Source organism: Bos javanicus, chromosome 12, assembly GCF_032452875.1.
Source record: "Bos javanicus breed banteng chromosome 12, ARS-OSU_banteng_1.0, whole genome shotgun sequence".
NCBI classification, from domain to species: Eukaryota; Metazoa; Chordata; class Mammalia; order Artiodactyla; family Bovidae; genus Bos; species Bos javanicus.
This window is the reverse complement of record NC_083879.1, coordinates 35,704,845-35,722,352: the sequence shown is the minus strand read 5'-3', so window position 1 is coordinate 35,722,352 and position 17,508 is coordinate 35,704,845. Positions and strand designations below refer to the sequence as shown.

General features: G+C 44.9%; 3 protein-coding genes across 3 annotated transcripts in view; 1 reads left to right on the top strand and 2 right to left on the bottom strand.

Annotated features, from left to right (window-relative positions):
- The window catches only part of XPO4 (exportin 4), a 91,947-nt gene extending 81,676 nt beyond the window's left edge, over positions 1 to 10,271 (bottom strand). The window contains exons 1-2 of the mRNA XM_061434987.1: positions 10,184 to 10,271; positions 6,694 to 7,387 (exon numbers count right to left, since the gene is read on the bottom strand). Coding sequence (XP_061290971.1) covers positions 6,694 to 6,762 — 69 coding nt within the window. The 5' untranslated portion in view covers positions 6,763 to 7,387; positions 10,184 to 10,271. The remainder of the gene's footprint in view (positions 1 to 6,693; positions 7,388 to 10,183) is intronic.
- LOC133258432 (mitochondrial import receptor subunit TOM6 homolog) lies at positions 2,423 to 2,970 on the top strand. Its single transcript, XM_061435006.1, has one exon. The coding sequence runs from the start codon at positions 2,438 to 2,440 to the stop codon at positions 2,660 to 2,662; it is 225 nt and encodes a 74-aa protein (XP_061290990.1). The 5' UTR covers positions 2,423 to 2,437; the 3' UTR covers positions 2,663 to 2,970.
- A 904-nt stretch (positions 10,272 to 11,175) lies between the features above and the next one.
- Positions 11,176 to 17,508, bottom strand: part of LATS2 (large tumor suppressor kinase 2) — a 47,224-nt gene continuing 40,891 nt past the window's right edge. Inside the window, exon 8 of the mRNA XM_061434993.1 lies at positions 11,176 to 11,364. Within this exon, the coding sequence (XP_061290977.1) occupies positions 11,191 to 11,364 (174 nt within the window). The 3' untranslated portion in view covers positions 11,176 to 11,190. The remainder of the gene's footprint in view (positions 11,365 to 17,508) is intronic.

Below are 17,508 nucleotides of genomic sequence, written 5' to 3'. Positions count from 1 at the left end.
TAATCCCTGCCACAAAGTCACAAAATATAGATAGACCAGCAGAAATGGGGTCAAAGAATTTTATATTTGGACATTTCTATATTTCATAAAATAGATATATCTTATACTTTTATACTTATATATATGGACTAAAATAAGATTTCTGTATATATATATAAGTATATATATATAAATATATATAAGTATAAATATTATTTATATATATATAAATATATATATATAAGTATATATATATATATATACTTATATACTTATATATATGGACTAAAATAAAATTTCTACTAAGATAAAAACTCAGAAATTCTTAGCTTATACAAGCTGTTCAAGCTCCCCAGCTTCCCTCAAATACACATGCACTCTCTTTTACCAAAAGAGTAATCTTGGCATTAAAAATTTTTTGGAAGAGTATTAACACATCCCTCTTCCACCCTAGCTTTGTGCAGAGTCTCATCCTCTCTTTGTAGAACAACGTCGAAAGCCTCCTAACTGGTCTTTGGACTTAACCTCTTGCTTCTCTCAGGCTGATCTTCACACTGCTGTCACCCAGAGAAACCACAGAACTGGCACGGAATACTGCAGGGCGACCTTATATCACCCACCCTGCCTATCCCCCTGGGTCCATCTCCCCTCCCCACCTACTCATTCCCTTCCTTCAACAAATATTACTGAGCAAATATTAAGTGCAAACGAGGTTCCTGAGCTAATACATATTAGCATCCAGCCAGTGAGACCAACATTCGTTCATTAATCACACAAACAAATGTAAAATCCCAGGTGGTGCAGATGTATCTAAGTTCAGGACAGGTGAGTCTCACCTTTCTGGGAAGCTAAGGAGGGCATTCCTGACACCTGAAGGATCAGGTAAGAGTGAGGAAAAGTGTTTCAGGCAGAGGGAGCAGGAACAAAAGGCTCTCAGACGGGACCAAGGACGGGATGGGAGATGGAAGGATGGAGAGAGCTGCTGTGCTGATTCAGAGAAAAGCGATGGGAGACGGGTCCTCGGGAACTGGAAAGATAGAAACTTAACCAGAGTCTTACAAAGAGAAAACATAGTGAAACTTCAAACCCAGGTACTCTGTTTGGAACCCTCCCCTACAACATACTTCCATCCACAAATTACAATCAAACGTCTACTCTGTGCTAGGCAATGTGCTAGATGCTTCAGACACAAGTCAGTCAATGATAAGCAAAAACCAACAGAATCTGTGTTTCCCAGGAGCTCACAATCCAGCAGAGGAGTCAATCACATAATCCACAAGTAGCCATAAAACTGGAGGTGTCATCAATGTTACTAAAGCAAACGGTGATATGAAATGAGCATTTAGTCTAGTCCAGAGTGCTCAGACTTGTTTCTGCCAAAGTAAACAACTACACTGAGATCTGAAATGCCAAACAGCCACTAGATACAAATGGGAGAAGGCTGTTGCAAGCCAGGGGCGCACCTGCTTGGGAGGCTCAGGGAGGAGGGAGCTAATCCAATGTGATGGAGAGGTGCCGGTCTACAGAGCCCCAGGCCAGCTTCCCGAGTGTGTGACCAGGGTGGTAGCATCAGGCCCAGCTCTCTCCAAAGGGCCTTGACCTTAATGTGACACTCTGTGGTGGCCATCCTCAAATTCTTAACCATTTTATTCTTGAACCTGTATTTGAACTCCAACAGGACAATCAGAGTGCACAGGAGCAGTGAGGACAGGCACTCATGAACATGCCTCTAGGAGGCCTGGGCACCCGGCCAAGGCAGCTGGAGTGGGAGCTGGGTCCAAGCGGCAGCAGCAGAAGGGCCCCACCAGCCTGCTGGTCCTGTCCCTAAGGTACCTGACAGATGTGAAATGCTTCAGACTGAACCTAATGGCAGGAACTCTGTCAAGACTTAAATCTTTTAAGAAAAAACATTCTGCAAGAATCATCAGCTCTAAACATACTGCAACTTATACTTGTAAATAAGTACTTTCAGTCCTCTGTATCCACAGATTCAGCTACAGATCAAAAATATTTAGGACAAAATCCCAGAAAGTTCCAAAAAGCAAAACTTGAATTTGGGACTTCCCTGGCAGTTTAGTGGTTAAGACAGCATTTCCACTGCAGGGGCTGAGGGTTCAATCCTGGTGGGAGAACTAGATCCCACAGTCTACAACTAAGACATGGTGAAGCCAAATAAATATTTTTTTTTTAAGGTCTCTATTCTCCTGTTTTCTCACCATGTACAACATCATGCCTAGCACACGTGTACTGAAGACACTGTGTAGAATGAGTGAATGGCCAGAGACTGAATTCCAGAGCCAAATCATCTGTGTGACCATGGGCACACCAGTTACCATCTCTGAACCTCGGATTTTCTCATTTACAAAGTTTAAGAATAACTCTTCTCCCATCCACTTCACAGGGCTGATTTAAGAATCAAATAAAATGAAGTGTTCCTACGGAGCGCAGAGGTGCTGCTATGGCTTCCAGTGGGGCCGGGGTGACCGCTGCGGGCTCAGCAAATGAAGCTCCCAAAATTCCAGACAACATGGGGGACTGGCTTCCGGGTGTCTACCGCTTCGCCACCGACAGGAATGACTTCCGGAGGAACCTGATTCTCAATTTGGGACTCTTTGCTGCTGGAGTTTGGCTGGCCAGAAATCTGAGTGACACTGACCTAATGGCACCTCAGCCTGGGGTCTAGCCTGTGAAGACACATGGAACCCCTGTGCTGTACTAGACCCCTTCAAAAACAGTCTCCAATCTGTGACCATCACAAGACTTGCCCTGATGGCGGCTGAAGTTTGATTCAGATGGCACCTTCCCTTCCCTTCCCTGCCTGACTTCCTTTTCTTTGCTGAGTCCACTCAGGAAACAGGCAGGCTTCAGCTAAAGTGTTGTCTTCTGTTCTGTAAAATGCTATACATAGTTCCTAAGTTTCTGCAAGGGATGATCTTTGCTCTTGTTCTGAGAATTAATCTAATGGTATTTTAACAAATAAAGCGCGTACACGTACACACACACACACACACACACACACACACACACACACAAAGAATCAAATAAAATGGTGGACTTCCCTGGTGGTCCAGAGTTGAGAATCTGCCTGGCAATGCAGGAGACACGGGTTCAACCCCTGATCCCAGAGGATACCACATGCTGTGGAGCAACTAAGACCGTGCTCCACAACTTCTGAGCTTGTGCCCTAGGGCCCATGCTCCACAGGAGAAACCGCCAGTTCACTACAACTAGGGAGTAAGCCCACACCCAACAACGAAGTCCCACAGCAGCCAAAAAAAGAGAATCAAATAAAATGGAAAGAACTGTTCTACAGCACTACATTTTAGCCAATGCTTTTAAAATGTTAACCAAATTCCACAATAAAAACCATGAAAACCATTCATGAACCCCTCTCATTAAAGTTGCATTTAGATTCATTAAAATCTATTTCAGTTTTAAAACAAATTTATATTATCACTGCACACACTCATTAAGGACAATCACAATAAACTGTGGAAAATTCTGAAAGAAATGGGAATACCAGACCACCTGACTTGCCTCTCGAGAAACCTATATGCAGGTCAGGAAGCAACAATTAGAACTGGACGTGGAACAACAGACTGGTTCCAAATAGGAAAAGGAGTATGTCAAGGCTGTATATTGTCACCCTGCTTATTTAACTTCTATGCAGAGTACATCATGTGAAACGCTGGGCTGGCAGAAGCACAAGCTGGAATCAAGACTGCCGGGAGAAATATCAATAACCTCAGATATGCAGATGATACCATCCTTACGGCAGAAAGTGAAGAAGAACTAAAGAGCCTCTTGATGAAAGTGAAAGAGGAGAGTGAAAAAGTTGGCTTAAAGCTTAACATTCAGAAAACTAAGATCATGGCATCCGGTCCCATCACTTCATGGCAAATAGATGGGAAAACAGTGGAAACAGTGGCTGACTTTATTTTTCTGGGCTCCAAAATTACTGCAGATGGTGACTGCAGCCATGAAATTAAAAGACGCTTACTCCTTGGAAGGAAAGTTATGATCAACCTAGACAGCATATTAAAAAGCAGAGACGTTACTTTGTCAACAAAGGTCCATCTAGTCAAGGCTATGGTTTTTCCAGTAGTCATGTATGGATGTGAGAGTTGGACTATAAAGAAAGCTGAGCACCGAAGAATTGATGCTTCTGAACTGTGGTGTTGGAGAAGACTCTTGAGAGTCCCTTGGACTGCAAGGAGATCCAACCAGTCCATCCTGAAGGAGGTAAGTCCTGGGTGTTCAGGACTTATCTCCTGAACACTGGAAGGACTGATGCTGAAGCTGAAACTCCAATACATTGGCCACCTGATAAGAAGAGCTGACTCATTTGAAAAGACCCTGATGCTGGGAAAGATTGAGGGCAGGAGAAGGGGACGACAGAGGATGAGATGGTTGGATGGCATCACCAACTCAATGGACATGAGTTTGGGTAGGCTCTGAGAGTTGGCATTGGACAAGGGAGGCCTGGTGTGCTGCAGTTCATGGGTCGCAGAGTCAGACGCGACTGAACTGAACAGTAAGTAACTGAAAGAGGTTTGACAATCTTCAGTTAAGTTGCTCAATTGTGTCCAACTCTTTGTGACCCCATGGACTTCAGCATGCCAGGTAACCCCAAATAATTATTTCACCTGCTTTCTATTCCCACTACCCCAAAGGCTAAAAACCACGGGTTGGTAACAGATGAACCTGCGTTGGATTTCCCACTCTCTACCACTTTCTTTGAAAATTTAGGTAAATTACTTAACATCTACATATTTCAGTCCCTTAGTCCATAAAATGAAAATGAAAGTAGTAACTACCTCACAGTTACTGATGATCAAATAAGGTAATACATGTGAAGTGGTTGGCATAGTGCCTCACACACAGTAAGCAGTGGGTAAAATGTCAATTGTCACTCTTAAGATGGACTGCAGCTTCCATCTGGGAAACCATGCAGTCTCTCTTAAGCATCCACACTATCAAACAGTAAGTGAACTTTCCAAAAAGAAATTTTCTATTTTAATAACACTTTTTTCAATACTCTTCTCTGGAAAGATTTCCAGTATGTAAACAGAATCCAATACAACACACAGGAGAGGTGGTGAGGCAGAGCAGAAAGAGACCCAGCTTTAGCGCCACAGATGGGAATTGTACACCTAATTCAGCCACTAAGTAATTATGTAACCTGGCTACTTAAGCTCTCTCTCAACCTTGTAAAGGGGTTGCAAGGATTAACAAAGTATGTAAAGCATCAAGCACAGTGTCTGGAGGGTGATATGCACTCAGTTACTAGTATTTACTAGACTCTTCTCCCCTACTCCCTTACAGGTGATAAGAATAGCTTTGCAGGGAAGAGAAAAGATCCTACCAAGCACAAATACTAACCAGTACTAAGATCAACAATGAAGGACAACTATTTTATATTAATCTCCATGAGAACTAAAGCAGTGTTGGGGGGGGGGGGTCACATACTCCTTCTAAAGTCTAATGAAAACGAGGCCTTTACCTTATAGAAAATTTCCAGATATCTCAGGAAACGCTCTAAGTCAGAAATTTTAAGAACATGGTATTTAAGGGGAATAATAGCTAGTTTTTTCCTGGACTTAAGTTGCAAGAGTCTGAAAACGTTCCCTAAGTCACTTTTTGTGATAAAAACGATTCACCTAACTTCGTTCATATTGCGGCAAGTAAACCCAGCTTTAATTAAACTTCTCAGCTTCATAAGCTAAATTTCATAAGCTATCTGGTCTTGGGTGTGAAAACAAAACTTGATAAAAGGAACTAAAAACTATATGAGAATTAGTTCAAATGTCTTAAAATGTGATGTAACCCGAACACCGAACCAAAAGGGGGTAAAAGGTGCAAAAAGGTACCGAAGATTGCTGCATCCAATTCTTAGGAAGGCTATTTGTCAATTCAAGGAATCAAGTCTCTAACTTCCAAAGAAATCTACAAACACGGAAGTCGTGGTTTACAAAAACAAAACTGAGCCAGCAAATAGTTTACTGAGTAACTAAACATGGTTTATCCTTGCTTCTACTCTAAGTGGAATGCCTTACTCTTTGACTCGGCCTCACCTTCTCGAGTAGGTAATAACCTACTGACTAAATTGTTCTGTTCATTGTACTGCAGCAGGAAAAAGTCCAGGAGAGCTGCACACCCAACTTTCCACAACGCACGACCCGCACGGAGCTCGGTCCCAGACAAAGTTCTGTCCCAATGACCTTGGTCCTAGGATTTCCCTCCCTCCCTCCCGCCGTTCCTTCCTTGTGCGGGCGGCTGCGGCTGCCCAGCCGCGGTCGCAGGTGGGAGAAAGCGCTCGGGGACCCAAAGGCACGAGCGGAACCACAGCTGCAGACGGCACCCGGGCCATGCCAGCCCTCCATCGGCACCCGCTCCCCAGCGGCGCGCACAGCCCCGACCTAGCGCCCGCCTCCCCCCGACCCCAAGCGGAGGGCCGAGGCTCACGAAGCATTTCTCCGGCCCCACTCGGTGGAGCGGCTGGGGCGCCGCACAGCCAGGGAGCGGACAGTCCGGCCAGGGGCGCAGAGACAGGAGCGCAGGCGGAGGAGAGTCCTGCGCCACGCCACCGCCGCCTGCTCCAGCTCTGGGCTCCCGGGAGGCCCCAGCCGGTCGCCAGTCCGGCGGGGGCCAAGGCCGAGCACGGCAGCGCCGCCAGAGACCGCGGGCGCGGGGCGCGGGGGCGCGAGCACTCACCATCAGAACTTTGGCCGCGTTCTCCAGCTGAGCGATCACTTCTGGGGGCCCCAGCGCCGCCGCCATCATGGTCTCTCTTCAATGACGCGCCATGCGGTGCATTTTGGGAGCGGGCGCCCGACCGGCCAATCGCGAGATTCCTCGGGCTCGCGCGCTCCCGCCGAGCCGTCGCGGCCGCCGACGTCGACGCGGGGTCGCGGGGTCAGGGCTGCGGGCCGGCGGGCAAGGGCTGCGGGCGCTCCCTCGGGGTTCGTCCGCCCGCTTGCTCGCTCGCTCGCCGCCGGGCCGGGGGCGCCTCCGGCCCTGCCGTGTCCTCTGCGGACGCGTCCCTCTCGGGCAGGGCGGCTTGCGTCCCGCGAGATCGCGTGCTCCGCGCTCGCGTGCCCCCGTGCGGGGCCGACTTCCTGGCGGAGCCGGCGGGCAGGTCCGGCAGAGGGGCTCGGAGTCCAGCTTCCCCACCCGGGCCTGAGAGCGCCCTGTCCGCGCTCGCGCCGGCCCTCACTGCTGAGACCAGGCTCTGTTCTGAGCGACACCTGCATACCTGCTACTAGCTTCCACCTCTTGGTGCCGGTCTGCTTCTTGGGGTACACAGAAAGTCACTTTCGTTTCAGTGTAAGTTTCCTCTGTTGACAACTTCATTTCTTCTTCCAGTTGTAAATAAGCCATAGTTGCGGGTTTTCCCTTTTTTATGTCCCTGCAATAGAATTGCATTGTTAGCTTCTTTGAGAAACGAGTTATTATATTTGGCATCTCTACAACATGAAGTTGAGGAAGTGAGTGAATTAACAAGGTTTTTATGCTTAAGAAACAAAGGAAGTACCTCTTATTTCGTTACAAAAGGGTAAAGTGAGTGCAGTTAATGGCTTTTTAAAAAAATTGTGTGAAATTGGTTCACATAGTGCCTCACATGTAGAAGGCATTCAATAAATATTTCACTAAGTACAAATGTCTGGACTTAATGATTTTACGACTGCTCCATGGTGTGAAGCGATACATATTCATTAGAAACTGTACTTCAAATTTTTATCTCTTCCTGGGCAGCATGTGCGGTCAGATACTCACGTGGTGCACAATCAGTAAGGTGAACAACTGATATCTTAGAAACACTGTTTTTCACTTTCAGTACCGTGTTCACTAAATTAAATGAGAGAGTCAACACTTTATTATAAAACAGACTCGCTATTAGATTATTTTGCCCAGCTGGAGGCTAATATAAGTGTTCTGACCACCTTTAATGTAGGTGAGGCTAAGCTGTGAGGTTTGGTAGGTTGGATGTATTAAATGCATTTTCAGCTTATGATGTTTTCAACTTATGATGGGTTTATTGGGACTTAACTCCGTCATAAGCCAAGGAAGATCTGTATAGCAATCTGCAAGATTACAAAGCGTCTCCTTTGTAGCGTCCTGCTACAAAGAGTTATTACTGCAGATCAAAGATACATCTTCAAAAGTGTAGACAAATGAGTATTTTATGACATTAAATGTTTGAGACATATAATGCTTCAGATTGTGCCCTGTGTTCCAGAGCATTTGTTTTGTGCAGCTACACAAGAACTTTGCATCGAGATGCTCTTTGAGAACGAAGAAGAAAAGGTATCTCTGGTTCCTCTGCCTTTTCTAAAACCAGCTTGAACATCAGGAAGTTCACGGTTCACATAATGGTGAAGCCTGGCTTGGAGAATCTTGAGCATTACTTTACTAGCATGTGAGATGAGTGCAATTGTGCACTAGTTTGAGCTTTCTTTGGCATTGGGTATGCCTTTAACACCTGTGATGTCCTGGGCTCCAAAAGTGATTAGTTGAATATATTATATACTTTTCCTTGGAAACAGGTTTAGTTTGGGAGATTTGGGGTGGTTTTTTGGTCTGTGTGTGTGTGTGTGTGTGAAGCCATAAACATCTTGTCAACACAAACATGCTGATTGAAATACTTTAGAGCCACAGTTCTCAGAGTGTAGGCTAGGGACACTTACTAAGTCCCAGAACACAAAGGAGTTCCCTAAGATCCTATCAGAGGATCTTGGTCAAAACTATTTTCAGATGGCTATAGTCCTATAGCCATGGATGGATGGCATTACCAAGTCAATGGACATGAACTTGGGCAAACTCCAGGAGATAGTGAGGGACAGGGTGGCCTGGCGTGCTGCAGTCCATGGGGTCACAAAGAGTCGGACATGACTGAGCAACTGAACAATAGTCCTATCAGTAACTACTCTGAATTGATTCAACTCCCCAGTCAAGACACAGATTAGCTAAATGGATTAAAAACACAGGATCCAACTATATGTTCCCTCTTATTACTTCTATTCAACATACTAATGGATGTCCTAGCCAAAGCAATTAGATAAGATAAATAAAAGGCATCCAAATCAAAAAGGAAGAAGAATTATCTCTACACAGATGATGTGACCTTATATATAGAAAATCCTAAAGAGTCCACAAAAATCTGTTAGAACTAATCAATGAATTCAGCAAAGTTACAAAATATAAAATCAATTTTAAAATGTCAGTTGCATTTTTATATACTAACAATGAGCCATCAGGAAAGGAAATTAAGAAAACAGTTTCAGGGAATTCCCTGGTGGTCCCATGGTTAAGAACCCACCTTCCACTGCAGGGGACTCAGGTTCCATCCCCGAAGAACAAAGACCCCATGTGCCTCATAGCAATTAAGCCTTTAATCCAGCAAGCCTCAAACACAGCCTGCATGCCACAACAGAGAGCCTGCGTCCCACGTGCTGCAGCTAAGACCCAATGCAGCCAAATAAATACTTGTTTAAAAAAGAAATTTTATCCAAGTCAAAACTACAATGAAGACTTACAGGGAACATAAATTATGTGACAGAGTGAGAGATTATTCTATTTTACTTGAGAGACTCAAGAACAAATCTCTCTTTAAAAAGGCATTTCTAAACCCAAATTAAATGCCCACACTTAATAAAAATAATTCTATATCAACAGAGGACACCTGATCCAGAAAGTGTTAAGGGATCTTATGACCCAAAGTTCTGAAAACTTTGAAGGCAGCAGTATAAAACCGAATTATTATATCAAATTTATAGGAGCTTAATATATTTCTCCAGAAATAAAAACGTAAGACCAAAAGGGAACCGTGTCTTTAAAATATTTCCTTAGTACAGAAAGCATATTTCTGCACATATGATATGTCTGAAATGTTACTATTTGGAGTTCTTAAATATTAAATGCTTGATTAACATACCACAGTTCTGATGTCTTTCAAAGTAACTGTAAACAGCAGTGCTCTATCCCTCCTGTTCTCACAACATATCATCTTGAAATTTACTTCTAAACCAGTTTAACCAAGTACAATATCCCATGTTCCTTATAAAGTTGAATGTTATAAGGCATCCATCCCATTAAAGTTTTTGAGACTGGGATGAAGACCTCTTTTCCAAAGAGGTCTCTGGAATTCCCCCAACAACCCAGCAACCTAAAGGCATGAGTTGCATCCGATTTCCAAAGGCTTTACCCAAGCCCCCTGCTGCTGGGGAGCCTCCAGGTACTCAGCCGGCCAGAGGCTCAGTCCAAGGGGCGACCACCTAAGGGGCTACTGTGCCATCGCAGCACATGATGTCATGGTGTGGAAAGGCCATTCGAGGGTAGGGGCTTCCTCACCTGGAAAACGGAAATTGTAGATGTGTCAGGGGTTAAGACTGGGAAGATGCCATGGAGAAGGTGGCAAAGGGCTGCTGCAGTTTGTCAGGGTTCAGAGCCTGGAGCTCTGGCAGAGCAGAGGGCAGGGGTCTAGGCGGGGCAGAGGGGAGCCTCAGCCTGGGACCAAGTTCCTCTTAAGCAGGCCTGATCAGGCTCTTCAAATGATGCCACAGGACTGACATTTCAAGATGTCCTCTGCTCATGGAGAAGAATCAGAGCCAAAGCTGCTGGCAGTGGACAGAGGACTGCCCAGCTGGGCTTCTGCCGCAAGTTCTTGGGAGTGGGGCCTGGAGGGGGCCTCCCGTCCCAAGGAGTTGGCTTGTCTGAGAATAGCAACTAGGACTCGGTTCCTGCCCCAGTCGCAGGGGCCCGAGCCCTGTGACCAGGAACTGACAGTGACACCTGCCTGAGTTCTGACAGAAAAGAGGCTGGTGGAGGTGGTTGCTAATAGACGCCCCAGGAGTCCATCACTAGCCCCCAGAGATGATCTGGGGGGTTGTCAGTAGAGCTCTGCTTTGTTCTGAATGTTTTAAGACAACAAGAGATTGGCAAAAGTAGGGCTTGATTTATAAATGTCCTGAAGCCGTTCCTGTCCCTGTTAGTGGTGTTTGTCCTCTGACCTGTGGGCAGCCCTGGGCCTGTGCAGAGGTGTCCTACCATCCCCACCCAGCTGTCATCTCACTTTGAGCCCTGAGGGCATCCTCCAACAAGATACAGATGTCATAAACAATGGCATTTGGATCCTCTAATCTGAACATTCTGGGCCATTATTGATGGCAACTTTGCCAAATGTTCCAAAATAGTCTGATCCTTTTAAAGCCTCTAATAAGCTGGGCAAGAGGAGGACTCACAGCAAAGATGATGTTTGTCCAGTGCAGACACCGTGGCTTCTGACTTCTCTTGTTTTGTGTCTGTGTTTTCCTCATTCTTTATCCTCCTCCATTCTTCCTGGGAGGGTGGGCTGTTACCACAGGGTCTTCTGGACTGTCCCTCTACCTGCCAGACCAAGCCCTGTGTCATCAGTGCAGACCTGATGCACCCAGCAGCCACAGGGGTGAGGGCCTGCCTCACAGACGCCCAGAGAGCAGCCACTCCTCACCCGCCCGCTCAGACAGCCCAGCCAGGAGCCTGCCCAGTGGGGCCTTCAATACTTATTAAGAGCATGAAGGCTCTAAACAAGACTTCAAGAACCAACCTGCTGCTGTGGCAAACGCACCAACCAGGAAGAGTGTCCTCTGACATGTCTAGAGAGAAGGAAAAGGGTATTTGGCAACTACTGATTTGCCTGCTTTTTTGACAGCCTCGGCTAGCTTGGTCCCATTGTCCCCAAGACCAGTCGCCCCACTGCACCTGGCCTCTGCCCCGCAACTGCTGCCCTCCCGCCAGCAGCCTTCCTGCCTCCTACTGCGACTGCAGTCCTGTGCAGGCCTTCAACACAGGGCTAGCCCACACCCTCTCAAAGACTGCCCCGTGGGGCCCTGTCGGCTCTCCTGACTCGGGCCTTGCATGTTTACCTAAAAGGAAGAAAGGGTCCTGGGTCCTGGTTTAAGTAAAACTGTTCTTTCTGTAGCCTTAAAATAATTTTCTTTCCAAGTTCGATGAAAATGACGACTATGGAACTTATTCACAGAATCAGCTAATTCTGTCTGTTTTATATAGTTTGTCCTGCAAAAAATCTGTGATAAATTTATGAAGAGACTAGGACTTCCCTAAAAATCCTGCCTGCTGCAACAAAGATCCGGCACAGCCAAGTAAATAAATAAATACTTTTTAAGAATTTCTGTAGACTCCTAAGGCTTTTTAAATATTCAAGCTTCCACTTTAAGGATTTAATATGTGCCACATGGTACTGTTATACACACTGAACACAGTGCTGCCCAATGTATTTTTGACTCAATATGTAGTGAACAAATAGTAGGTGCCCATAATGATTCAAGACCAGAGTAAGCCACACTATTCTGGGATCCTTTGACAGTCCAGTTTTTAAATTGGGGGGAGGAGAGCAGAGGAAGGAGACATACTGTAGATTTGCCTTAACAGAATAGAAATCTGCACAATATTTATCGCTTCTAAGTGACTCAGTAGGTTCAACAGCACCTTCCTAGAATATAGAGATATAAAAAGAAAGAACACACTGCATGAATAAAAAGAAAGTCCCACTGTAGAGCACAGGGAACTATATAGTCTCCTGGGATAAACCATAATGGAGAAGAATATTATATATATAATATTCTATACTGTATTTTGATTTACGTCATACCTGAATGGTCTAGTGGTTTTCCCTACTTTCCTCAATTTAAGTCTGAATTTGGTAATGAGGAGTTCATGCTCTGAGCCACAGTCACCTCCCAGTCTTGTTTTTGTTGACTGTATAGAGCTTCTCCATCTTTGGCTGCAAAGAATATACTCAATCTGATTTCGGTGTTGACCATCTGGTGATGTCCATGTGTAGAGTCTTCTCTTGTGTTGTTGGAAGAGGGTGTTTGCTATGACCAGTGCATTTTCTTGGCAAAACTCTATTAGTCTTTGCCCTGCTTCATTCTGTATTCCAAGCCCAAATTTGCCCGTTACTCCAGGTGTTCCTTGACTTCCTACTTTTGCATTCTAGTCCCCTATAATGAAAAGGACATCTCTTTTGAGTGTTAGTTCTAAAAGGTCTTGTAGGTCTTCATAGAACCGTTCAACTTCAGCTTCTTCAGCGTTACTGGTTGGGGCATAGACTTGGATTACTGTGATACTGAATGATTTGCCTTGGAAACGAACAGAGATCATTCTGTCATTTTTGAGATTGCATCCAAGTACTGCATTATGGACTCTCTTGTTGACCATGATGGCTACTCCATTTCTTCTGAGGGATTCCTGCCCGCAGTAGTAGATATAATGGTTATCTGAGTTAAATTCACCCATTCCAGTCCATTTGAGTTCGCTGATTCCTACAATGTCGACATTCATTCTTGCCATCTTGTTTGACCACTTCCAATTTGCCTTGATTCATGGACCTGACATTCCAGGTTCCTATGCAATATTGCTCTTTACAGCATCGGACCTTGCTTCTATCACCAGTCACACCCACAGCTGGGTATTCTTTTTGCTTTGGCTCCATCCCTTCATTCTTTCTGGAGTTATTTCTCCACTGATCTCCAGTAGCATATTGGGCCCCTACTGACCTGGGGAGTTTCTCTTTCAGTATCCTATCATTTTGCCTTTTCATACTGTTCATGGGGTTCTCAAGGCAAGAATACTGAAGTGGTTTGCCATTCCCTTCTCCAGTGGACCTCATTCTGTCAGATCTCTCCACCATGACCCACCCTTGTTGGGTGGCCCCACGGGCATGACTTAGTTTCATTGAGTTAGACAAGGCTATGGCCCTAGTGTGATTAGATTGACTAGTTTCCTGTGAGTATGGTTTCAGTGTGTCTGCCCTCTGATGCCCTCTTTCAACACCTACCGCCTTACTTGGGTTTCTCTTACCTTGGGCGTGGGGTATCTCTTCAAGGCTGCTCCAGCAAAGTGCAGCCGCTGCTCCTTACATTGGATGAGGGGTATCTCCTCACCGCCGCCCTTCCTGACCTTCAACGTGGGATAGCTCCTCTAGGCCCTCCTGTGCCCGTGCAGCCACCGCTCCTTGGCATGGGGTTGGTCCTCCCCATTATACAGTGGAAGTGAGAAATAGATTTAAGGGCCTAGATCTGATAGATAGAGTGCCTGATGAACTATGGAATGAGGTTCGTGACATAGTACAGGAGACAGGGATCAAGACCATCCCCATGGAAAAGAAATGCAAAAAAGCAAAATGGCTGTCTGGGGAGGCCTTACAAATAGCTGTGAAAAGAAGAGAAGTGAAAAGCAAAGGAGAAAAGGAAGATATAAGCATCTGAATGCAGAGTTCCAAACAATAGCAAGAAGAGATAAGAAAGCCTTCCTCAGCAATCAATACACAGAAATAGAGGAAAACAACAGAATGGCAAAGACTAGAGATCTCTTCAAGAAAATTAGAGATACCAAGGGAACATTTCATGCAAAGATGGGCTCGATAAAGGATAGAAATGGTATGGACCTAACAGAAGCAGAAGATATTAAGAAGAAGTGGCAAGAATACACAGAAGAACTGTACAAAAAAGATCTTCACGACCCAGATAATCACGATGGTGTGATCAATGACCTAGAGCCAGACATCCTGGAATGTCAAGTCAAGTGGGCCTTAGAAAGCATCACTATGAACAAAGCTAGTGGAGGTGATGGAATTCCAGTTGAGCTATTTCAAATCTTGAAAGATGATGCTGTGAAAGTGCTACACTCAATATGTCAGCACATTTGGAAAACTCAGCAGTGGCCACAGGACTGGAAAAGGTCAGTTTTCATTCCAATCCCAAAGAAAGGCAATGCCAAAGAATGCTCAAACTAACGCACAATTGCACTCATCTCACACGCTAGTAAGGTAATGCTCAAAATTCTCCAAGCCAGGCTTCAGCAATATGTGAACCGTGAACTTTCTGATGTTCAAGCTGGTTTTAGAAAAGGCAGAGGAAAAAGAGATCAAATTGCCAACATCCGCTGGATCATGGAAAAAGCAAGAGAGTTCCAGAAAAACATCTATTTCTGCTTTATTGACTATGCCAAAGCCTTTGATTGTGTGGATCACAAGAAACTGGAAAATTCTGAAAGAGATGGGAATACCAGACCACCTGACCTGCCTCTTGAGAAATCTGTATGCAGGTCAGGAAGCCACAGTTAGAACTGGACATGGAACAACAGACTGGTTCCAAATAGGAAAAGGAGTACGTCAAGGCTGTATATGGTCACCCTGCTTATTTAACTTATATGCAGAGTACATCATGAAAAATGCTGGGCTGGCAGAAGCACAAGCTGGAATCAAGATTGCTGGGAGAAATATCAATAACCTCAATATGCAGATGACACCACCCTTATGGCATAAAGTGTAGAGGAACTCAAAAGCCTCTTGATGAAAGTGAAAGTGGAGAGTGAAAATGTTGGCTTAAAGCTCAACATTCAGAAAACAAACATCATGGCATCTGGTCCCATCACTTCATGGGAAATAGATGGGGGAACAGTGGAAAGAGTGTCAGACTTTGTATTTTGGGGCTCCAAAATCACTGCAGATGGTGACTGCAGCCATGAAATTAAAAGACGCTTACTCCTTGGAAGGAAAGTTATGACCAACCTAGACAGCATATTCAAAGGCAGAGACATTACTTTGCCAACAAAGGTCCGTCTAGTCAAGGCTATGGTTTTTCCTGTGGTCATGTATGGATGTGAGAGTTGGACTGTGAAGAAGGCTGAGCGCCAAAGAATTGATGCTTTTGAACTGTGGTGTTGGAGAAGACTCTTGAGAGTCCCTTGGATTGCAAGGAGATCCAACCAGTCCATTCTGAAGGAGATCAGCCCTGGGATTTCTTTGGAAGGAATGATGCTAAAGCTGAAACTCCAGTACTTTGGCCACCTCATTCGAAGAGTTGACTCATTGCAAAAGACTCTGATGCTGGGAGGGATTGGGGGCAGGAGGAGAAGGGGACGACAGAGGATGAGATGGCTGGATGGCATCACTGACTCGATGGACGTGAGTCTCAGTGAACTCCGGGAGTTGGTGATGGACAGGGAGGCCTGGCGTGCTGCGATTTATGGGGTCGAAAAGAGTCGGACACAACTGAGCGACTGAACTGAACTGAACTGAACTGATACAGTATTTTAGTATTTATATATATATAGGGACTTCCCTGGTGGTCCAGTGGTTAAGACCCTACACTTCCACTGCAAGGGGAATTGGGTTCGATCCCTGATCAGGGAACTACATACCCACAAGCCTTGTGGTGTGGCCCAAAAAAGAAAAAAAAAAAAATGTGTATGTGTAAGTCTCTTTGCCATACAGCAGAAATTAGCACAAAACTGTCACTCAACTAGACTTCAACTATAAAATGTGAAAGCAAAACACTGCAATTTGTGGGTGGTTTAGTAAGAATTCCTCCCTACTTTCCTCTCACTAGAAAGGACCCACCAGGACATTCTGTGAGTGCAGATCTTAGAGCGCAGATCTTACCTGCAAAAGCACATCACCAGCTCCCTCTGCTGTCTGTTGGTTAGACTTGGAACTCAGAGAATCTGTGGTACTTTCTGGACTAAAATACTGTACAGAATTCAGGATAAGTTAAGACTGGATTAGGCATGGGTGGGTCTATTCTGAATGTATTACATATTCCAGAGTAAAGGAAAGCAAACCACCAAACACATTTGCAGATGGGATTCCTACATATATTTTCATTATAATAGTGTCTGTTTTTGCTTCAGCTGTGACCATGTAACCTCTTGCTGTGAAGAAGTAAGACTTGCAACGTTTACAAGTGTATTTAGTATAAATTACTCAGTCTGAAGAGAAACATGCAAAGCAAATTGGCTTAAGAAAATTCAGATAATCTCATGAAGTTATTTGTGGAAGATCAGAGCAGAGCAGCCAATGCCCATGGAGAGAGTTCTGAAGCCTCTGGGTGTGAACCCCATTGACCCAAACAGCTAAGCACCTCAACAGAAAATTCCCAAGCTGCTCGAGATGGCACCTGGGGCCACCTCTGCCTTGAACTGAAGCTTTCATCTCCAGTTCATCAGCTCTTTAAGGTCAAAATTCTGGGGGGGGCCGGGGGCACGGGAACAGACAACTGATTAGGAAGAAACCCTGCAGCTGTATTTAGGTTAATTTTATTTTCTTTTCCTGGCCTTAAAGTATTTTTCATTCCAAGTATTAAAGCCTTCTTGAAATCTCCAAGATGGAAAGTGATTATAGAAATAATGTGGTTCACTGGCGATAACATTCACATAGTTGTAGTAAGAAGGAAAGTTATGACCAACCTAGACAGCATATTAAAAAGCAGAGACATTACTTTGCCAACAAGTTCCGTCTAATCAAGGCTATGGTTTTTCCAGTAGTCATGTATGGATGTGAGAGTTGGACCATAAAGAAAGCTTAGTGCCGAAGAATTGATACTTTTGAACTGTGGCATTGGAAAAGACTCTTGAGAGTCTCTTGGACTGCAAGGAGATCCAACCAGTCCATTCTAAAGGAGATCAGTCCTGAGTGTTCATTAGAAGGACTGATGTTGAAGCTGAACCTCCAGTACTTTGGCTACCTGA

Coding starts and splice junctions, on each gene's coding strand:
- LOC133258432 (XM_061435006.1), top strand. CDS start 2,438: ATGGCTTCCAGTGGGGCCGGGGTGACCGCTGCGGGCTCAGCAAATGAA.